This window comes from Bombus terrestris, chromosome 4, assembly GCF_910591885.1.
Source record: "Bombus terrestris chromosome 4, iyBomTerr1.2, whole genome shotgun sequence".
NCBI lineage: Eukaryota > Metazoa > Arthropoda > Insecta > Hymenoptera > Apidae > Bombus > Bombus terrestris.
Genome location: NC_063272.1, coordinates 2,719,733 through 2,744,763, shown reverse-complemented (window position 1 = coordinate 2,744,763; position 25,031 = coordinate 2,719,733). Strand labels below are relative to the sequence as shown.

Below are 25,031 nucleotides of genomic sequence, written 5' to 3'. Positions count from 1 at the left end.
AAAAATGCAAAAGTCCATGAAACGTTTAGGAAACGTAGAGGATGAAATAAATCTTATCTATATATATCTTGAATATGTTTGTGTATGAATATCTTATGATTTGTGTGTATGAATATCTATATCTTTGTGTATGAATATGAATATCTTTGTGTATTTGCTACGATATAATTATTAAAAAGAAGAAGAAACTTTCAATCATGAGAAAGATGGAATATAATGAAATATATTCAGACATAGAATAAAAAATTTTTATTTTCATTTCGGAAGATGGAACGAACACGAAATATGCAGCAAATTTTGCGAATATTTCAAAATGAAGGAACTGCGCAAATATAAATATTTGCAAGTTAATTGCACTTAATATGGAACACCTGACTTTAAAAGCTTCCCAAAAACAGAAACATGCTTTTCTTTTCAATTGCTTTCGAGAAATTAATAAGTCCTTTCTGTGTCGCTTTATAAATTCTTTTAACATCGATATTACGTTTTTTCCTAATATTAAATTCTAACAATTTCTTACAATTTTTCAGCTGAAAGTTGTATTAAAATAATTTTGGCAACCGCTGAAAATTGTTGAAATTGTTGCACCAAGAGCGTAATTTCTGGGAAAAAAGGGTCGATGAGAACTCAAATCCTTCCGGGACTGTTTTACTCGCTCTATTAAACAAACATGTTTAATGATAAATCATGCAAAAAGTAATATTTTTTACGTTCATTATTTAACACGACTCTCAGAAAAATTTTATAGGCTGTCAAACGTAACAATCAACTGCATTCGAACAACATGCTTTCATTTTTAAGGAAATGTTTCATTTATTATTTGCGTTATTACTTTAATAAACGTTTGCTATACCGTTAACGTTCATATCTATAAACCAACGTTTACTTACAGCTTTACCCTTACATAACGTCAATCTTCGAAAGAATTACGGATTTTTATTATACAATATATTAATCTTAGTTATTATAACGTTAAGTTATTAGCAAAATTACAAGATTGAAGTTACCAGAAGAAAAAAAGCGAGGTGTTCGTTTCCTCTTTTACAAATATAGAAGAGGAAGGTTGCTTAAGAATGATTAAAACGTAAAATGAAATTCTAATTAAATAAACGCCGTATTACCATTTTTCTACTATAGTTTCGAGTAAATTCCGCGCACTAATCGTATTTCTCTACGGCACAATAACAACATTCTGTTAATCAGCCTTTGAAATGTCACCGCAAATGTTCCATGTGCAACGTGATTCCGTGTATTCCGTGATAATTTTCTTAAACTATATGAAGTTAACGTTTATAACATTCTATAAAGTAATAAGCAAACTAAATGAATAGCCTTCATCACGCTGTATATCCTGTTTGCATATTTAATATCAATATCAAAGCTTCCATGCAAAAAGATGTTGTATTTTATCGTTTTATCGTCACAGTACGAAAGTACGTTCAATAATTTACATTCTGTTTTTAAACAGGCTGTTGTAGCTATACTTTGTTTTCACGTATTTCAAGTAAACATATCATCGATAAATACACCAGTACAAACGCTATTATATCGATGCAAACGTTAAAACATTTTCATCCTGGTGAAATGTATTTGCTACATCAATTTTAGCGAATTCAATTAATGTATGACGAATGTTAAGCATTTACTTTGATTCGTTGAGTTTTAAGAATGAAATTAATTAAAATTTCCTTCAATCGAGGTAGATGTAATTTTAACAGAAAATTCCATTAAATTTCTATAAGTATTTCTAATGGTTACTCTTATGCCTATAGATAAAAATTAAAAAGCAAACTATCCTATAAAAATTAACAGATAAGATTATTTTTTCCTGTTAATTTCTATGCCATAATTGCCTCTTCGATTCCCTATTTCTCTACGATTTATTCGTCTCGTACACAATTTTAACGTAATATTTCTAACAACAGACAGAGATACTTAGTTAGATTTAACACGATTCTTTTTTTCGCTTTTGTTAAAAAATTATTCGCAGACCGCAGCTCCTCCTTCGATAAATTTTAATTCTCATTACGTATACGTACATAAAACGTAGCGAGTACGAAACAATCACAGAATAACGTGATCTTCGATGAGATGCGATGTTTTAATAAGTTCTGATAATAGATGCATCATTAAATATGTAATTGGAAATGGTTGTTAATCGCGAGCATTAAATAATAATGTAATTTGAAAATAAATTAAATTCGATATATTTATACCGAATATATTAAAGACGTTTTAACATCGACATATTCAACATTTACTACTATTTCCCAGGCACAATATCTTCTTGTCGTTACGTATTTGAAACCTCCATAATATCTGAATTTATTTTAGCGGACACAGCAGTATGTAAAAGTTACATTAATGAATAAAAAAATAAAAAAAACAACAAATCGCGAGTATCTTCGTTAACTTACAAGATACATATTATTAAATATCCAAAGAACAATTCTAAACAATTTTGCAGAAATAACATTCCAAACAAATATAATACTTATTAATTGATATATTAAATTCGTCGGATGCAATTTTTTAATCGCACATGAAACAAACGTATATTTCTCATTTCGTTGAATTGTTTTCTACATTTAAATTATTCCTGGATAGATGAGAATTATACGAAACTCACGAAATAAGGAAATAAGCAAAATAAAAAGAAAAAAAGAAGAAAAAAGAGAAGAAACTGGTAGATTTCACTTATCGTTAAACTTATATTCTTAAACCAAGTTAAACTTAGTTCGCCATCTTCGTGATATCACGCAATTCAACAAACTGTCAGATGCAAATACAACGTTAACATAGAATTGTAACGATAAAAGTTATATTCGAAGTTATGGTGATCTCTTCTGCTATGACTCATCATTGTGCAACTGTAACTTATACCATTAACAAATCTGTATTTTCAGCCACGTTTCTAACTATAATCGTACATTCCATGTACATAAGTAATGTCCACATTGAGGAACGTATAACGCTTAGTTAATAAATTCGAAACCACATCGTTCGCGTGTAGTCTACGTGAACTATATTTGAATTGTGTTAAAATGGCAATTTGTAAATTTTATACGTCATATCGAAGGGATTAAGGATATTGAAGGAGAATACATAAATATTCGAGTCGCGTACATAAGTCTTAATATTATAATAATAAATAATAAGTCATAAATAAGTCATAAATAAATCATAAATTTTCATAATCTTAGTACGCTATTGATCTACGATATAGTAAAAGTTCTATACAATAAGTAATAAGCTTTATACAATAGCTCGTGGTTGATAACTCCGCGTTAAATACAATTTATGGCAACAAAATTTTATCCTATTCTAACAGTTCGTGGAAATAAAAATCGACGGACTTATGCAACTTCCAGTTGGCGAACAAATTAACGCAAGTTTCCAACGAATGAAACGCGAATAATGAAATTACACGAATACCGAGGAACGAACTTTAAAATTCCTCGTATCGATCGAATCGACTGTTATTCATTGAATTTTCCAGGATCGCTAAAATAGGCTAAATCTCACGGACCAAGGAATTTCCGACGATATGAAGGAATTAGGTAACGTTGTCGGAGAAGAGTGCGCGAATGTAATACAATACCTTGGAAAAGTAAAACGTTACTTTTAATAATGTAAATGGGCTGAAAAATATTGCGGCAGAAGCGAGCAATTACTGATTCTACGTGAAAAACCGAGTGGAAAATGTGGAATAAAATTTGTAAAAATTTCAGTACACCGGTCAAATCCTCAATTTCGATCCTCGGATGAAAAAAAATTAATTGTGATAAATCATACCAGGTGTTTTTCCTATCTTTCTTATTTTTCACGTAGAATCACAGTCTGTGTTTCTATTCGATCTATTGACCAAAATCTATAAAATTCACGTGGCGATCAACGTATCGATGCATTCTGTCAATTAAAAAAAGAAGATATAGCTTAACGTAGAATAATCTTTTTTATTGCGATAGTGATGGAAATTTCATTATCGAGATTAATCGTGACCTTGTTGAAAGTGTGATCGGCGCTATAACGAAAGAGTAGTTAGGCGAGCGGAATCACGGCGTGGAATGGAAAAGCGTGAGAAAGTAGTCTCATAATCGAAATTCTGTCGTATTTTACAGCGAGGATAAGAACTACTCAAGCGACAATCGAATGTCACTTAAGCGCTCTGGAGATGGAATCAATTAGTACTTGAGTGGCGTTAATTCTTGCGCAAAGATCAATTCTCGCAAATTATTCGAAAAATAAGGATTAAAAGGTTTTTACATAGGGAAGCGTAGGATTGAAGCTTAGGATTTAATTTTGACGCGAATAAATGAAAGTTTAAGAATCGAGATTTAATTGAAATAAAAGTAGGATCGTTAAATTAAAAAACGTGAATAATTCTCAATTTTTGTCGCATATGAAGTATAGACACAAGTCTTTCAAATAATAAAATATTTAACCAACGTTGAATATTTAACTATAACGTGAAAGTAATATAAATGTAAATGAATATCGAACATTCTGAATTATAACACCAATTAATCGCATGCTAATTAATATTTATGAATCATAAGCGAAACACGATGGAAAATCGAAATTCGATATATATATATTTCGAACCGTAAAAATAAGATCAGTAGAATGAACATGAGTTGGTGTACACTAGTTTTTTATTAAATGAAAAATAATAGATACGAACAGTAATAATAATGGAATATTTCTTAATTAACTTTTTCATTAATAGATATTATGTTTACATATATACAAATAAATATATAATATAACAAATAATATATATGTTATCAATTTAGGATATGAGTATAAAATTTCTCACCATGTCACAAATGTTCCCGAACGTTATTTTTCGCATTTGAACTTGCAGTTGGATACTACGACTATATTTCTTATATCTATTTACAAGTTTAATAAAACTATTTTACGCTATGGCTTCGCTTGTTACTTACGGCTTCTTCAAACCAAGCGATTAAGAGATGGAATAAAGCTGAAATTACGTGATATAATATGCGCGTATACTTTGTGTGCCTGACATTGCGAGCATCACACTACTTACAAAGGAGATTTTACCTTGTATAAATCATACTTTTATTTTGGCAGCATAATAAATTTTATCCGATTACTTGAAAGCTGTTTGTATTCCGAGTTATTAAGCATCGTTATAACAACGAATGGTGTTGATAATTCTCTAATTTATTTAAATTTCCAAATTAACATAAAGTGTTACGTAATCATTTTATAAATGTCTTAAAACGTTATGAATATTAGTTTATATGAAATCTTCCATTAGAGAACGTGGGCAGATGAGTATTAAACTTTGATGGAACGCATCTAACGATGAAATATTACATATCTATGAAATTCATCTAAATGATTAAATATCAGATATCTATGGTATTCATCAAACGATTGAATATCAAATAATATAAAGTAAATATAAAATAACAGTTAGCAACATTTCGATATTATGGATTAATTGAATTAACTTTTAAATCGAAACACAAACGTGTTAACTACAACCTGCGGATTAAAGCGATTATAACTTACAAATTAACATAAAGTGTTACGTAATTATTTTATAAATGTCTTAAAACGTTATGAATATTAGTTTATATATAATCTTCCATTAGAGAACGTGGGCAGATGAATATTAAACTTTGATGGAACGCATCTAACGATGAAATATTACATATCTATGAAATTCATCTAAATGATTAAATATCAGATATCTATGGTATTCATCAAACGATTGAATATCAAATAATATAAAATAAATATAAAATAACAGTTAGCAACATTTCTATATTATGGATTAATTGAATTAACTTTTAAATCGAAACACAAACGTGTTAACTACAACCTGCGGATTAAAGCGATTAAAACTTTTTCCTTTTTTTTTACTTTTTTTTTTATAGGAAAACTTCAACCAATACTCTTGTGTAAGCCTGCGAGGTAAGCCTCGACTTCTAAACTAACTTCGTAAGCTATAGAACTAAAAGAGCATAATCGTAATGTGATACGAATAGTCGTAAGAAATTTAACATTTATTTAAAAACTATATATATGTATTTAAAAACCGCTATATTACAAAGTCTTTAACTATATTTTTATGAATCTGTATAATTTTTTAGAATTTTAAAAGGATACATATATATATGCAAGCTCCCTAGATTTCATGTAGGATAGGGATTCTTTTTGTTTCGCGGGTAGCACGACAGGCTGTGTTTCACGGACAGACCGATCTTCCCTTGTTTTACGGACGACCATTTTAAGAAGCACGTTTTTCCCGAACGGACGGACAGAGAGTTACATTAGAGACAAACAAGGTTACGGAATAGTTATTTAAGATTTTAAAGACTGAAGAAGAAAGATCGGTAGCTCAGGACGTTGAAAATCGATTCTCAATTTTCAGGTAAACATTGTACTAAAGACTTGTTATTTCCCGTTTATATAATTATTGTTATTTATTGTTATAAACGCATATTAATTGTCGTTTATTTTTGTATTTTATTATTTACTTCATAATAAAAACTCGATTTTCAGACTACAGAATCGATCCCTGAATTATCACCAAATTACGATCTTACAAATCGATTTTCACTACGCCATGCCGTTAGAAGTGAAGCTACGTATCGCCATTAACGAGAACGCAAGGGGGGGGGAAATAGAATGCATAAGAATCCATAAGAAAACCAAAAGATGAAGTATGTGATGTCTTTCCTCCAGAATATCAAGCAAGAGATCATCATCCGCGGTTATTCAGTTTATCGATAGTGAAGAAAGCCGCAAACAACTTAACCAAGGTAAGCCATTACAGAAACATTGCACTCACGATGGATGACGCAACGGCAGCGTCATACATCGGTACAAGTTTAAACTTCGTGTTTCGAGATATTTACTTAAAAGAATCGGAGATCATCCCCCCACAAGGAAAATAAAGACCGAAATCGAAAAGCCCAATCTTCAAATAGAAACATTATTAGAGATCTTCCAGAAACAAAACATGCATGTGTAACGTAAATCACGTCAGAGACCAGGACACTGTAACCCCAAACTCTTTTGCCCTGATGTCACCTTAGGCGACCACTTCTAAACATTCTCCAGACAGCCGATACTTGAACATTACACATGGCGACCTTGGCGACAATGTATATTGCCGGAGTGCCTGAGGGTTCATCTGTGTCCTAACGGTCCTTCCACCGAATGTTCTGGAAGCGTGGCAGTGGTCGCGTGCGCCTGCAGGGTGGTGGGGATGATGAAGGATGAAAAACAAAAGAAGAAACAGATGTCACCGAAAGTAAAAAATATTGTAAGAGCCTCAGTCTCGAACGGTCACGCCTAGAGCTCAGAAGTGTCTTATAAGTGTATAAACGAAGTAAAAATAAAGTTTCTTTTTTTTTTTTTTAATTTCTTTTTTTATTTTACGTGACATTTTGGCGATCCGTGCCAGGATCCATCAACTTCAAGAAAACGAAATTACGCATTTCGGGCTACGGTCAACTTTGAAGATTGAGGATCAGTGGACCACTGTAACAGAGCAGACACTTTCGACGTTTCGACAAAGGAACACCGCAACGGAACCTTTCCTACGGGTTAAACGATCAAGGTGAGCAAGCCCTGGATTCTTTTGTCAAATACAGATCGAGAACAGACAGCACAATTAGTATAACAATGGCAACGCCACGAGAAGACAAAACCGAAACTGTTAGCGCCGCTTTAACTAATAGCGGAATAGACTCAACAGTTAAAGCTTTGCTTGATGCAATGCAGAAGCAAAATGAGAGACTGACCCAACAAATGAGTATGCTTACACTGCGTATGGATGAAGTTGTAGCAAACACAAAAACGGGAAATGTATCGGAGGCCAGTTCCCTAATAACCGTAGACGAAGTAACCCACACCGCTAAAGATCAATCGGTCCTTCGAGAACCTCGCCCATTACTTCAAACACCACCTCAACCATCCTGGGAAAGGACTTTTCCTGAACAATATACGCAACCAGAGCTAAAAGCTGAGAGTGCATTAAAATGCATTCCGATATTAAACGGAAAGGATGATATAGACGTGGAGGATTTTATTCATGAAATACAAGAAGTAAGAATGATGTGTAGCGAACCAACACTATTACTAAAAATGATTAAAATAGAGAAGATTGTAGGAAAAGCCGCAATGGCAATCCGCAATATTCGTATTACCGAATTCGAATCTCTGTATGAAGCATTGAGACGTAATGTAGCTGCGCAAGTATCAGTGAGAGAACAACAGGACGAATTAAGAGGAATGAGGCAAGGATTAACTGAGAGCGTGCAAAACTATAACATCAGATTTCGAAGCGTTTTTAACAAACTCCAACACAGCATTACCAACGAGTATAGAGACGAACTAACTCGACGGGTGATGAACGAGCAACTATACATGGACTCTGTGACCGACTATGTAAGAGGCCTTCGTCCAGAAATAGGGCAGGCGCTAATGGCTAATCTCCCCCCAAATCTCATCGAAGCAGAAAGGAAAGCAATGAATATGGAAAGATACTTTCGCGAGCACAGCTCTCGCAGACAAATGACGCGACAAACAACCGCCCCGCCATTTTATCGTAACCAGGCTTCTCATCCAGTAGACAATCGCCTCGCTATTACAGGTAACACAAATAATAAAACTCCACTCACACAAAATATTCTACCAAGAACGAACAATTTTACGAAGTTTGGGAACAGACCATTAAGCGAAAGGACGCAAGCGAAATGTCCCAAATGCAATCGATTGGGACACCTTCCAAATCAATGCCAAAATTTTCCGATACCGCCTCAAAGAAAAGCCCCTCCAGGAATAAACCACGTTCAAGAACAATCAGAATTAACAATGCTACCTCAGGAAGATTACCCACAATACTATTACAATTACCAGGACGACCAGGATTGCGATTTCTCGTTGACTCCGGGGCAGGAATCAACTTGCTTAAACAAAGATGCTACCCAGGAAAGACAACAATACCAGACACAAAGAAATTCTCCATGGGACATTCCGAATACGAATCTAATTCCAAAGTCAAATTGAATTTGTTCGACAAAAAGATAGACTTCTCTTTAATAGATGACGATTTCCCAATTATAGAAGATGGCGTATTAGGCTTACCCGGTTTGAATCAATATCGATTCGAACTCTCCAACGAAACATTGAAATTAGATAACAACACCCTTCTGCTGCAACAAGAACCAACCCTTGCACCAGGAGAAACCATTCAAAAAATTGTATACCTCGAAGGGAAGCCAACGCCAGTGTGCTTTATCAATGGTGGTAAGTCCTCAATTCAAGTTTCTAACATTATCGAAAATACAAATACCATAGATCAAATCCAAAAATTCAAATCTTTGATTCGACTATCGCACATAGAAAAACCTCTCAGAGAACCTATAGGAAAGATTCTTCTCTATTACATGGATGTATTTAATTTAGACAGTGAAACATTACCGTGTACATCTCTTGCTAAACATTCCATTACATTGAAAGAAGATAAAATCATCAACGTAAAATCCTACCGTCCTCCCGAATACCATAAAATCGAAATAAACAAACAAATGACGGAAATGTTAGACAAAAAGATTATAGAACCCTCCGACTCTCCCTATAACTCTCCTGTCTGGGTCGTCCCAAAGAAAATCGACGCGTCGGGGAAACAAAAGTGGCGAATAGTGATTGACTTTCGGAAGTTAAACGAATTAACGGACCAAGACGCATATCCATTACCCGACATTGACGATATACTATCGCAACTAGGGAACGCAAAATATTTCTCCGCTTTAGACTTATCCTCGGGATTCCACCAAATACCCATGGATGAGAATTCGAGGAAGTACACTGCATTTAGCACACCACAAGGACACTTCCACTATAACAGAATGCCATTCGGGCTCAAGAACGCACCCGCTACCTTTCAAAGAATGATGGACACCGCGTTAAGAGGTTTAATTAATAATCATTGTTTCGTCTATCTCGATGATATCATTATATTCGGGCAATCGATAGAGGAACATAATAAAAACTTAGCCATTATACTCCAAAGACTCAGGGAAGTAGGTCTAAAAGTACAACCGGATAAATGTGAATTCCTAAAACCCGAATTGGAATATTTAGGACACTTAGTGACAGCAAACGGAGTAAAACCTAACCCTGAAAAGATAGAAGCAGTAAAGAACTTCAAACTACCCAAAAATCCTACGGATGTAAAATCGTTCCTTGGGTTAGCCGGATACTATAGAAAATTTATTAGGAATTTCTCGAAAATTGCCAAACCGTTAACGGAACTAACTAAGAAAGACATACAATTCCACTGGACTGACAAAACACAACTTAGCTTCGATACATTAAAAGAAAGACTATGCCAAGCACCGGTACTAAAATACCCCGACTATACGAAAACATTTACGTTAACAACGGACGCCAGTAATGAAGGTCTAGGAACCATCCTTTCACAAGATGGACACCCTTGTTGCTTCATTTCAAGGACATTAAACCCCCCTGAACGAAATTATACTACGACGGAAAAAGAATTATTGGCCATCGTTTGGGCAGTTAGAAGATTTAGGCAATATTTATTAGGCCGCAAATTCAAAATTCAAACAGACCACCAAGCCCTTAAATGGCTGCACAACTGCAAGGACCCCTCTAGTCGATTGATTCGATGGAGATTGAGATTAGAGGAATACGAATACGATATAGAGTACGTAAAAGGAAAGGAAAACGTAGCCGCTGACACCCTATCCAGAGTACACGCGATAACACAAACTGACGTTTTATTAAGACAATTCAGAGACTGGGAAAAATCAGAAGAAATACCAAAATTATTGAAACTAACATCTAACAAAGACAACTTTTTCCAATTAACAAAACCATATCTGGGCCCATATGACGAAACCGTATGGTTACAGAAAATATCAGACATACTTAAAACAAATAGAAAGATAGGAATAGGAGACAATAACTTAAACGCACAAGACAAAGCACACATAAAAAGATTTCTTTTATTTTTCAATGACCAACGCGACGACATAGAATTTGCTTACGAACCAATACAGAGTTTAAGCGAAGAGGAAATAGAACAAGTACTAAAAGAAAATCATGACTTGGTAGGACATCCCGGAATACAAAAGACGTACGACAGAATCCGAGGCAAATATGATATCCCACATCTAATAGACAGAATAAAAGGCAGAATAGGAACTTGCGCGACATGTCAAACATCAAAGACTACTCGGATAAGAGGAAAGGAGGAACCACAGATAACCGACACCCCGTTAGAATCTAACGACAAAATCGCTATGGATGTGATAGGCCCGTTGAAAAAGACCAAGATAGGAAACCAATACATTCTCTCTATACACGATGAACTAACCAAATATTTAATACTTGTGCCCCTAAAAACACAACAGACCCAATCAATCTGGAATGCTTTACTGAATCATTACATTTATATATTCTCCGCACCGAAACGTATATTAACTGACAGAGGACAAAGTTTCATTAGCGAGCTAATGCAACGGTACGAAGAAGCATTTAAGATCAAACACATAAAAACCACCTCATTCCATCCACAATCCAACGGAAGCCTAGAACGAACACATGCTGTAATATCCGACATGTTAAAAGCTATACAAAACGATAATGAAACAGAATGGGATCAAAACCTAAATTTTGTGTGTCTAGCATATAACACTATGGTTCATGATGCCACTGGATATACCCCTTTCGAACTAACATTTGGACACAAGGCCAATCTCCCATCTACCATATCCCAAAATCCGCAAAGAACATACGCTGATGAGGTCAGCTTCAGGAAACGAGAATGGGATGCCAAGCTACTTAAAGCCAGGGAAACTCTAATGAAGAGTAAACAAAGATACCAAAGAGATCAAAGAAAAAAAATTATTAAACCTCAATCCATTTTTAGAGAAGGAGATTTGATATTAGTTCATAATGATCATAAAAAACACAAGTTAGATACTGAATGGCTAGGGCCATACACCATTGAAAAAGTAAAAACCCCTTATTACGAAATAATGGTGAATGACTCGATTAGGAAAATACATGGTAATCGTATTAAACCTTATTTTCCAGGACGGTCTTCACCTTCTCCATAAGTAGCTGTTATGCATTTTGTTTTTGTTTTGTTTTGTTGATTAAGACAAAGAAGAAAACACACTTTTAACCATTTAGTCCATAAAACAATCCTGAAGAAACACTAAGATTTTGGAGGACCAAAATCAATCTAAGGAGGGGGGTATGTAACGTAAATCACGTCAGAGACCAGGACACTGTAACCCCAAACTCTTTTGCCCTGATGTCACCTTAGGCGACCACTTCTAAACATTCTCCAGACAGCCGATACTTGAACATTACACATGGCGACCTTGGCGACAATGTATATTGCCGGAGTGCCTGAGGGTTCATCTGTGTCCTAACGGTCCTTCCACCGAATGTTCTGGAAGCGTGACAGTGGTCGCGTGCGCCTGCAGGGTGGTGGGGATGATGAAGGATGAAAAACAAAAGAAGAAACAGATGTCACCGAAAGTAAAAAATATTGTAAGAGCCTCAGTCTCGAACGGTCACGCCTAGAGCTCAGAAGTGTCTTATAAGTGTATAAACGAAGTAAAAATAAAGTTTCTTTTTTTTTTTTTTAATTTCTTTTTTTATTTTACGTGACACATGAGAGAGAAGGCACAGACTTTGTCATAAAACAATTTGATGGAACGCAAAAAGCCACAGATTGGAGTATGAAATATTCATATTTCACATAAGCATCCCTTCCATACTCTAATATGAGTATGAAACCGAATACGAAAAATACAAAATCCAAACTGATGAAAAAAGGATCAAGAATTTGAAGAAATATTTGGGAAAAATAGCATCAGAATGGTACCAAGCAAATCTGCTGAAGGATGAAGAATACAACTGGGAAAATTGGAAGGTGGCAGTTCAAAAAGCTTGTGGCAATAAAGGTTGGTCTGCAGTACGATACACTTATAACTTTAAATACATTTCAGGTTCATTCACTGAATATGCCATAAAAAAGGAATGATTAATATTGGAAGTAAGGAGGAAGACTTCTGAAGAGACAGGGATAAATCTAATTGTTATTGGATTACCCCTACACATTCAAGATAAAATCGATAAAGAAACAGTACAATCAACAAATGGCTTAATCAGATTCTTGGAGCAATATCAGACAAAGGGAAGAAAAACACAAGGGAGTAACACAAGATTGGACAGAAAGCCAGAGCCACTGCCCAAGAAACAACCTTGTGTGATTTATGAAGCACTGAATTTCCCAGGTCGATTTCACCCAATAACAACTCACCAAAGAAATATATGCACATACTCATCGATCATTTTTCAAGGGCTGTTTTTATGTCCACATTGAAAACACAACACACAGAAGATATCATAAAACTTATAGACTCAACAGGAGAAACTGATTCCATAAAAATTATCCTTGCAGACCGATACCCAGTAATGACATCCAAAGAAATTCAAGAGTATACGAGGAAAAGGAACATTAAATTAATTTTCACCTCGACAGACTGCCCATCCTCCAATGGACTGAACAAAAGGGTAAATCAAACATTAGTAAACAGGATCAGATGTAATTCAGACAAAAATAAGAGAAACTGGACAAAAATCACAGAAGAAAGCATAGAAGAAAACAATAACACCAGACACAGTGTAACGGGGTTTGCCCCAAATCATTTACTGAATGGAAAAATGATTGAAATCGTCCCTAAGGAAATAATGGAGAATAAGATAAACCTAAAAAGAGACAGAGAAGAAGCATTCAAAAACTCAACAAGAAATTTCGAAATGAACAAACAAAAATACGATAAAAAAAGAAGAGAACATGAATTTAAAATCGGTGATATGGTCTTCACCCATAACGGAAAAAATATGAATAGAAATAAGTTGGAAGAAATTAGGAAAGGACCTTTCATAATTCTAAGAAGGATTTCAAACTCCATATATGAAGTGGATAACGGTAATCGGGGATCTGAAGGGAATCTGTTCCACTCCCCATTCGAGGGGCGGTGTAAACTCCCTAGAGTTCATGTAGGATAGGGATTCTTTTTGTTTTACGGGTAGCACGACAGGCTGTGTTTCACGGACAGACCTTCTTTTGTTTTATGGACGATCATTTTAAGAAGCAAATTTTTCGCGAACGGACGGACAGAGAGTTACATTAGAGACAGACAAGGTTACAGAATAGTTATTTAAAACTTTAAAGACTGAAGAAGAAAGATCGCTAGCTCAGGACGTTGAAAAGCGATTCTCGATTTTCAGGTAAACATTGTACTAAAGACTTGTTATTTCCCGTTTATATAATTATTGTTATTTATTGTAATAGACGCATATTAATTGTTTATTTTTGTATTTTATTATTTACTCCATAATAAAAACTCGATTTTCAGACTACAGAATAGATCCCTGAATTATCCCCGGATTACTATCTTACATATATGTACATATTTGTATATTTATATATATATATATAGAGAGAGAGAGAGAGAATGTTACAAGGAAGTAATCTAAAACTTTGTAAATTTGTAGTACATGTTTAATGAGAGAAGTATAAAATATCTGATAAGCGTAGATCCAAAAATTAATCCTATTTATTTGATATACCGTACTTTTTATTTAACATTTAAATCGAACGTTTAAATCGAACCCTCGAGAGAATAGATAGAATAAACGTGTCCAATAAAATAATCTCCTCCATTATCTGATTTGAATTCAACGAATTTTTTTTTATGAATACACATAGAGAGAAATCTACCTATTGTGGACACACGTACAAATCAATAAATAATGCATGTCGTGGAATATCGGCTACAGAAGGAATAAATAGAGAATTATGTATTATCCACAGATGGCAGTTATACAGTGACTACGAAAGGTATTTAAGTAATATGAATATAAATACATGATACATGTATTAAACTTGGTATTATTTAATGGTACTTTCATACGATTATAAGGATTTGATTTGAAATATAAAAGCTGATAGGAAAACGGTTCATTGGAAAATATGGACACGCGCAAATATTTTCTCGTGCCCGCAGTATATTAAAACAGAAAGTCAAATGAAATATTTCTTATCAATGGCGAAGGATATTTTTCTCTTCTTCTTGACCCAGCAATTGGATTTCATCAATATTATATAACGTTGATTAAAATTTCCATTTCTCTCGAGTGAGTACTATACGATCACAAAATGACATAGATCTTTTCTTTGCAACTTGCTGAATATAAAACTGCGTCCTTTTACAGGCAACCATGTATATTCCAAGCGTGGTGAAGGGATTAGATCATCGTATCGTAAATTATGCTTACTTCCAACCCCAAAGGCAGACTTTCTATGTGCTTGTCTCTTTGCTTCGAGGGCCAGCGAACTCTTCACTCTATATGACAGAAACAGCCTAGAATCCAGGGGGAAATTTGAAAGTCAATCAAGGAAGGAACTGCAAGATGGACAGAGCAAGGTCTCGTAGAAATGTATGAGATTCGTTTCTCGCAAATTACGAGATACGGAAACGTTTAAAGTCATCTACAGGCGGAAATCTGTTCAAGACAGTCGCGGTAATGTTTCGACGTTATATGTCATTCGTTAAGCCAGCTATTATTTAAATATGTTCTTTGAAATTAAGTAAAATCAAAGTAGCTGAAAAAGTACAGCTGATAAAATTACGTTCAAAACGTGAATGAACAATAATTTTTACTTTCGTTACGCTGTTGTTATCGATTATCCATTATTTCTTATGGCAAGAAATGGGAACGTGCTTAATTTACGATAAAAACGAGAAACAATACGTAAAATATTTTTCACGATAAATTACTTTCATATTGTTTGAAATAATTTTACGCTTCCGCGATATAAGTGGCGAATGTAATTGAACAAGAATCATTTTTGATAAATGTAACAGATATATACCGTATATATATGCAAAATATATTGTAACGTGTTAATTCATAAAGTTACGTAAAATTATTGGAAATCTATGTACGTAGGTATGTTTAAATATTTTATTCATGTTTTTATTCCATTGAATTGCAAGTTATATAAAATCATTTCATTAATAGTATAGTTCAATGATATAAGAATTGCGAATTAAGAATATTGTTTATTAGTGATATAAATAATTAAATTAGTAATAATGTATACTTAACACGTTCTTGTATTTTGTTATTAAGGTAGAGTTAAATGGTTAAAGAATTAAAATTATTTCAATCTCAATCTCATGTTTTAGAAGGGAAAACTATAATTTTTGTTCTTAAAACATATCATCCCCTAATAGTCTGCGTTCGAATCATGATTATTCTAAAAACCACTATGATTGTGTTATTGAAACAACGTCATCAACTAGTTTCTTAAAGTACGTAGATGCTATTGAAATAAACTACGTACATGCATAGTAAGTTTATATGTATATTAAACATAAGAAACTTCGTTTGACTTGATTTGGCTGAAATCAGCTTGTCGAAGTGCATCATAGAAATAAGTCGCGTTGATCAAAGTTGTAGCGCAATATCTATTAGACTGTCATTAAAGTCATCGTTGGTACATTAATAGATGGTATCATACAGTTAAACGACATGTCAAAATATTCTCTCATCTAAACCATAGTAGCAACAGACTGTTTCCTACAGACTAGAGGTATTTCATGGGACGATCATATAAATTCTTAAATACAATAATGTATAATACACATACGTACATACATGAACCAAGTCTGTAAGCGTAATCTATAGACTATAATAAATACGTGAAACATTTTGAATTCTGTATTAGATTTGAAGAAATCTCGAATAAATCAAAAGATATTAAATACTACAAAACTGTGAGCATTATTAAGGATTAGGATGTGATTTTTTGAAAGATATAAATATAATTTATGAATAGTTTCAAAGATGAAGGTGAAAGAAATCTGTAACAAGAATTAGTCCCTTAAGGAAACGTTAATTACTTTGTTACTGTGGAAACACTTGTGGATTCTTCGTTATAAAACTAACAATTATCTTTTATCTAAAGGATATGTTATAATACAAAGATTCTTAAAATTATTCGATGGAATATCCTATTGATATTAATGCTGATTACCTACTTTTTAACCTATCATTTACAAAGAACAGTTTATTTATCGAAGCTATAAACTTTTTTGTCCACTTCAGAGCTTTCATCGACGATTTATGACGTACATGGTGTAATAATGCCTAATGCGATTCTCTTTAATATCCCATATTGCATACATTCTCGTACCGATTACACAAATTGTTTGAATTCAAGAAACATGAGATCACTATACCGGTATAAATTTGTTATTTACTTGATCTGAAATATCCTTTCAAGTTTGAAGTGAAATTGAAATTCTTTCAAATAATCTTTGACTTAAAGATGTTATTTATAGTTTCGCGTTTATCGATATTGATTCCCTAAATTTAACTGATTTTATATGTATATTTATTTTACGATTTAAGCATTACATGTTAGTTTAAGTATCCTTTACATACCAGCTACTTGAAATCCATTTAATTTCATGTAACTTAACTAATTACAGAACAAGGTTTAACTTTTACGCTAACTAAGCTCAAAATGTCCATGAAGCATGACTTGTTTCTGGAAAGTCATTTAACTATTTTAACTAACGAAATGTATAACGAAACCTATCGATTTTCAGAACTTTATAATATAATGGAATCGTTTTACATATTTGCGGACAAACAACACAACACAGTTTTCGTCTATGAATATGAAATAAAAAATTTAAATAAAAATTATATTAATCCTTTCGGTACGAGTTGTTTTTTAACATCGATGGTACGAATAAAGCAGTAAAGCATGTGCGTGACCTGAAAACATTTCCGGTCTTTTTATAACGATTGTGAACAAATAATGTACAAATAACCTTCAAAACTATAACGTATGTTTCCAGATAAAGAAAATAATCACAGACTTCGCTGGATGCATAAGCATTCATAGACAACATCAATGGAATTTTTTCTGATGAATATGTACTTCTCCTGTAGGAAAGTATGAGATGACTCGTTTGTTTGTAAGAAATGTTCAAGAGCAGTTATGAAATCATTTACGGATTTCACTACGTTTTACATATTCGAAACTTTCCATCTTTGCATTTCTTTTCTGTCTCCCCTTTCTCATGAATACTTGAATACATGATTTTTTCAAATGTAATAAAAAAAAAAAAAAGAAAAAAAAATGCTAATTCGTATATTACAAAACTTCACAAAAATAATCGTAAGAATCTGTTCTATTTTTTCTCGTATATTTCCTTGTTTGGAAAAAGGAATAATTCATGACTTGTAATTTGTAAAACTACGCTAATAATATCAGTTTACTTGTACAAGATGGCCACCATACACATATTTGTCACATTAAAAAATATAGACCTAACCAAACAGGAATATTACACATTACAAGTTAACGTACATATATATGTAGTATCTATTTACAAGTATCGCAGATTACCTCTTGAAAAGTAAGAAAACATAAAGACTAAAGTAAAGTTGTAAATCTAAACTACAGTTCAAGTTATACAAGGCATGTAAAGCTTCTCTTGAAACGTTAGGTGCGTACTTCGATATACAATATAAAGAAACATAGCCCGCGAGAAAAGCTATATAGTACATACCATACAGATCCCTCGCCATAACTTTGTCAATATGCGCAACGAATCAAATCCAGATCGTCCATGTTTACAGCGAAGCAACATGTGATACCGCCAAAAGTGCTTTCCACCCCCTCGCATAACTGACATCGGCCGTCCGTGGATCCAACGGAAAGATTTTGAACGTTGGAGAATGCGTAACGCTGATTGGCTATTGAGCTCGGGGGTCGATCGTAGAAGGGGACGCCGGGTCGCAACGAGCCTCACAGTACCACTTCGACTGTGAACGCGATAGGAATTGGATCGTCTATTTTACAAAGCTCCTTTATCTTTTGCAACAATTACATTCGAATGTCTTTTCAAGCGCTAACGACATAATCGACGTTTGGTAAGCGATTAGTAACTGCGAATTCGTAGAATTCGTGGATAATTCTCGAGCTGTTTCGTGCGTACGCGATTTTAAGTGGCACGCAAACAGGTGCACCTATTCGCGTAGCGCAAGAAATGTATCACGGAGGTCGTTGCAGGTAATATCCATCGACAGACGGGACAATTCGAGTGCACAATCTATGCCTATGACTGTGCAGTAGGGCATACTCTTCTCGACCACTTGTCTGGCGCCAACCACCACTATTGTCTCGCGAAGGCCAAGCTGTAAATCTTCGTTGCTTATACCGTTTTCTTGGTGAGTGTTAATTTTTTTCTTATTCGATGGTATAATAATACCGTTATTACGAGGTAAAAGTTTTTGGATGTGTGATTTCTTGATTGAAGAGACGCTATCATTATTAAAAGTTTGAATATCACGCCATTAGCGAGGGAAACATAATACAGAATGATTCTTTCATTTGCTTACATTCGATTTGTTAATTTTACTCCTATTCTCCTTTTTAATTCGTAATTTAATTGTGAGGACATATGCTATGGAGCAATTTTTGTTACATTTAGCATCGTTGCTTTATTTGTTAAGACTGTTGAGCAATACGATCGTTTACTTTATTTACTGCCTTGTTTGCTATTATTTTACTTTTAAAGACAGGTATTTTGGAAATATAAACTTCTACATATTGGTATAATATTGATATACTTAAAAATGTCGTTTAGTGAATAGGAAAATAGGACACTGAAGGTTTAACTAATTTAAAACGATTTAGTTATTGAAGATAGTACTTGCTGAGCAAATGGATCGCGAAGTTGTCATAATGCTACAAATGATACACGCTTGTTAAATGAAAATCCATCGACTTTTCATTTTTCCATTTGTTTAAGAAATATGTTGTCCCATTAGTTTATTCCATTAATTTTTATAACGATATATGCAAACAAAAGTGTATAAATAATAATATGCAAATAATTTTTTAACTTAAATGTCACTTATTTAATGTTTTATAGAATGCTATAAGTATACTACTGATAAGATTAATTAATCGAGAACGGAATTAATGCTGTTTACTGTAATCAGAAAGAAAATGGATTAAGGAGCGAGAAGATTTCGAACGTAGCGAAATTATTTGTTGATTGAATATCTCCTCCAACCCGACAAGCAATGCGGGTTATTACAAGTAGTTTTTACTTAATTTCCAATTAGTTATCGTATCTATAAGGTGTGGTCAAAGTTTTGGTACATAAATTTAGCTTGCATCGTATTGTACCGATTTATTTATATATCCTTTTTTATATGATTTATGTTATTGAGTTAGGATTATATTAAATTATTAATAAAATGAAAGAAAAATGGAAATTAAAATTAAATAAAATAGAATTGCATTAAATAAGAAATAGAAATAAAGTTGAACTAAAGCAAATTCAATTAAATTATTTCTTTTTACTTGCCTATGGGATTTTGGAATTATTAAAGTTCCTATTACGTACTCGTATTCTCGCTAATTTTTAAAATGAATTGACTATGAAATGAATGAGACTATTTTTCCGATTATATTAAATACGCAATATCAATTACGTATAATTGAATACATTATTCGAACGTTTTCTACAGAACTCTTGTTATTAATACATTAATACATTATGGAAAGTTTGAAACCAATTCGATATATATATATATATAGAGGTTGCAAGGCATTTATTGCAAACATATGCTTAACGAAAAATTAGTATACAACATTAGTAGTAGTCTCAAACATACAATTAATCACAGTAAATGTGCTGCGACTCTTACATACATTGTCATACTCGTTTGAAATTGTAATAATACGTTAATCTTGTCACAGTATCGATAGGATATCAAGATATTCTTAATAATATGTCCACAAGGAGTTTGCAGGGATATTCAAATATTTTCGCGAACCACTGTAATTCAGCACAAGAGCAGAAAATTCCAGATTTTTTAGTTCTCGATCAGAGTGAATGTTTATACAAGTAACATTCGCTATCTGTGTCCATATTTACCGAACATTTCTATTAAACCTGCGCCGAGCTCGTAGAATGCCTCAGGTCGTATATGAGATGTCAGTTTTATCAAACGAAACGGGACCAGCTAATGTTTAATCTCGTAAACTGAAGTTGCCAGCAGAAAAGTACGGCTCTATATAGTAATTGGTGAAGACCGTGAAACGCGAAAGATGAGAAAGAAACAAAAGGCGGGGGATACGACGAATCATGGCAATCCATTTTATTTTCCAGCCATCGATTAACGGCCAACGTTTAATTTCATTTCTTTCGCAAAACTCAATTAGAATCGTCGCGACAATCGCTAGAAACCGCAGGCAAATCTGTCAACGTATCGATCGTAGCGGACGCCAATCCCTCTGCGTTAAATGAAATAACGAAATTCAAGATGTAAATTTCACGAAACTTTTCCTCTCGGATTTGTTCGCCAGTCGATGCTTCAAATACTACAGAATATAGCTATTTGCTTTTTGCTGGAAAGCTGAGCGCTATTTCGCTTAAACGTGAAACAGCGAGAATTTAGGTATTTCAAAGACACTGTCTATGGAAATCGCTGAAAATTCCAGCCATTTAATTTCACACTGACCTACTCCAGTTTTTTAAATACTTTAGAAGAGGGCGCTACTCGTTACCATTTTATATAGCCATGAAGCGTTTAATCCTCGAAGGAGGATAATCTTAACAAGATACATCTCGGAGAGATGAATAGATATCGGAGATGAATAAAAGTTTTTCGATTCTTCATATTTGATTTTTTAAGTAAAACTTTCCGTTGATCCTGGCTTGAATCTTCTACTTTTTCGTGCACCCAAATGCTTATTATTAGATGAGAGCGATAGGAAGGAAGATTTTTCCTGTTTCGCAACATTAAAGACAGCAGGAAACGAGCTAATAAAATTGAAGTCACTTAGCCCTTAATATATTTAATATGAGTAATTTTTTAAATATAGCCATCTATTAGCGTGCGTTTGAACTTTGCGTTTTTCTTTTTCGTGCACCTGAACGTTTTTTATTAGACTGAGTGGGACACGTACCTAGGAAGCTTTCCGTGCTTCTCAACTTCAAAGTAAACAAAGGACATTTGACAAAGTCAACAAGCGACGAGTTAATAAAATTGAAGTTAAGATAGACAGAAAGATAATACGTATGTAGTACCTCTGTGGAAGATAATATAAAATGGAAACGTATTTGATGCAACAGAAATATCTTTCTGCAAATATAGGAGACGAGGAATCAATTTAGCAAAATAATTAAATAAAGTTATTGACTCGCGAATTACACGCATGTAATACCAGATAAAATAACTTTAACTTAATAATCTTTGTTTCTTATATTCTCGTGAATAATAATTCTTTAATCGATAGTTCCATGGATATTTAGAATAATATCTACAAATTATTTAGAAATGCATAAAAATCCACGGTTTGTTTAATCGTATAGATACATACATAGATAGGTTGAAGGTTTATTTTGAAAATTCATTAGAAACCTAAGAAGTGAATTTACGAACTGCACAGGCGGATAAGTTTGAACGCGAGGAAGAGTGTGGTTCTTGAGTTCGATGATTTTTCCAAGTAACAGTCTTAATTCACGTGCGAATGTTAAATTGGAAATCTTTTAAGCTTTACGCAAATTATACACACGGTTTACACAATAAATATTTATAGAGGTGAAAATGATCTTTAAAACAATCCTTCGTATTAAAACCAAATATTTGAGTAATTCTTAAGGCGAAGATCGCGTATACAAACATTGAATATATTACATAGAGGAAACGTTGCAGAGTAACGTAAAATAATGTTCGTGATACAATTAAAGGCCGCGCTTAAACTAACAGTTCGATCGGGAAAATTCATTACCTTTTAAAAATTCAAATCCAATTAAACAGAATCCAACGAAATTGAATTTCCGCTTAAAAATCTTGTACAAGCATTTAAAAATCAACGTATGTACCTACTTGTCGCTCTACAAATCCTCGCCGCTATAAATTTCCCTGTCTTAAAAGAAGTAGAAGATACAAACTATATAAACCACATAATTTTTATCGCTTTATATCACGTTGCTATAATACGTTTTATATCACGCGTAATATAGTTTCTCAGCCACAGTGGCGTTACAAGGGCGAGACCATACGTGTCTTAATGGCGTTGTTTCGTTGATATCGAATAATATCAAAGAGACGCTGACAATGCCTTCGTGTAACGTAAGGGATGAAATGAAAAGTCGAGAACAAGTCTTTTTTCCTTTCCTCGTTCTTAGTCAGTTAAGAAGAATGCGAGAATGGAAGGGACAGCAGCCATGAAGTATGTACGTTTTCACGTCGGTGCCTCTCATTGTCTGCTGCAACGTTACACTGCGTTTCGTTGAAGATACTCTAGTATTGCGAACCTTTATGGTCAAAGCACGTCGAATAGCCATCAAGCGGGTGTATACGACCTATTTGTGACCCAACAACTAAACTCGATATTAATTCTAGACCCTTGATCCTTGGCCAATGAGTTCACCTGATTATCGTAATTAAGCAGTTATGATTTTAATCGGTTTACGAACGCTTCGATTTTAAAGTAGGATCGGATATCAAGAACAACAGATTTTAAACTGTCGGATTGCATCCGACGGGACTCGTATTTTCTGCTTCGTCGATCCCGTTTTTATCGATGTTTTGATTCGAAGTTTCATGAACATTGCAGATCGTTACGTTGTCGATTATGATAAATCCTGTAAGAATATATTGTATAGATTTGTATTAACATAATGATACATACATAATGATACAAATATTACGCAATACGTGTATCGTACGTATTTCATCTGGATGTTAAAATCAATGGAATTGTGTTTCTACTAGAAATCTTCGTCTCTGACGTATACAGTGGATAGAAAGGCAGGAAATTTGTGAGATAAATTATAATACGTATCCGAATGTGACAAAAACGTCTCGTATAAAAGCAAGTGTTTGTTTATTAGGGCTGTGCTTAATTGCGGAAAAACAGACGCGCGGAATATCTCGTCCGTGGGAATGTACGAACGGTATTGTGTTGCGAAATAACGCATTCGTAGCGTCGTACAAACGTATTGCGTCGTGAAATAACTTGTCCGTGGCCATCGTACGGGCTGTGTATATGCAATGTCGTGAGATATCTGTACCATAATTGCGATGCGGTTAAACGAATATATTCAATGATTTCATCGTCTTTATTGCATAATTAGCTAAAGATGTCGACGGTATTTGTTGATGTATTTTTTATCTTGGACTAAAGAGAGAAATATTAGAAATTAGGATTTCCAGTAGTTTCTATCCTACGTGATGATGTATCGATAGATGGATTAATTACAGTGGATTAAACAGAAAACGATGATCATTGAACTCGAACTTGATCTTAAAGCAGTCGTGCGATATGACAACTCTCGATTTTAGCGATTCTTCACTCTTGACTCTCCGGTGGCTAACTGACGATCAACGACTGTGATGTCGAAATATTAGGTCATTCGAAAAGTTTCTTTCGTTTTATAAGGAAATAATGGATGCACAACATTTTTCGTTTTATATTATTTTATCGAATTACGTATGATCCATTTTGTTCTGTCAAAATAGGTTTCATGTTGTATGAAGATGCATCGTTGTAAAAGACGTGTCTGTAAAAGAAAAACACAACCTAATATATTGATGGCCGTTAGAAGTTTTCTGATCCTTTCGGTTTGTTGGCATTTCCGCTTTATTGTCTATGTTGTCTGTATGTCGGCGATGATTTTCGCGGTGCTATAATTGAAACCAAAGAAGCCTCTGGAAAGAGGATCGTTATGCCGAGGCCTAATTGTATCTCTCGCAGGACTAAGGAAACTAAACACTAGAGAGAAGATGTAAAGTTTTGTTTGAAGTGAGATCAACTTGAACGGTATTAATAACTTTAGAATAAGAAGAAGGAAATTAATCGGTGTGCAAATTCTAACGGAATA

The 25,031-nt window shown here is 33.8% G+C and overlaps 2 protein-coding genes and 3 long non-coding RNA genes across 6 annotated transcripts in view; 4 read left to right on the top strand and 1 right to left on the bottom strand.

The window, feature by feature from the left end:
- LOC125384917 overlaps positions 1 to 18,786 on the bottom strand; it is a 28,367-nt gene extending 9,581 nt beyond the window's left edge. The window contains exon 1 of one of the 2 annotated variants that reach the window (XR_007223773.1): positions 18,693 to 18,707. Coding sequence is in view for 1 of the 2 variants with exons in the window: in XM_048405088.1 (XP_048261045.1) it covers positions 18,693 to 18,711 (19 nt within the window). In the remaining variant the exon portion in view is untranslated. Of the gene's footprint in view, positions 1 to 18,692 lie in introns of both variants that reach the window. The other variant, XM_048405088.1, reaches the window with a different exon arrangement.
- LOC125384914 overlaps positions 1 to 25,031 on the top strand; it is a 208,049-nt gene that overhangs the window by 42,841 nt on the left and 140,177 nt on the right. The window lies entirely within an intron of this gene.
- Positions 6,343 to 6,803, top strand: LOC125384932. Its single transcript, XR_007223785.1, has 2 exons — positions 6,343 to 6,412; positions 6,544 to 6,803. It is a non-coding gene; the product is annotated as an uncharacterized LOC125384932 (long non-coding RNA).
- Positions 12,708 to 13,557, top strand: LOC125384929. Its single transcript, XR_007223780.1, has 3 exons — positions 12,708 to 12,964; positions 13,041 to 13,328; positions 13,496 to 13,557. It is a non-coding gene; the product is annotated as an uncharacterized LOC125384929 (long non-coding RNA).
- On the top strand, positions 15,180 to 15,829 carry LOC125384927. The gene is made up of 2 exons (XR_007223777.1): positions 15,180 to 15,237; positions 15,316 to 15,829. It is a non-coding gene; the product is annotated as an uncharacterized LOC125384927 (long non-coding RNA).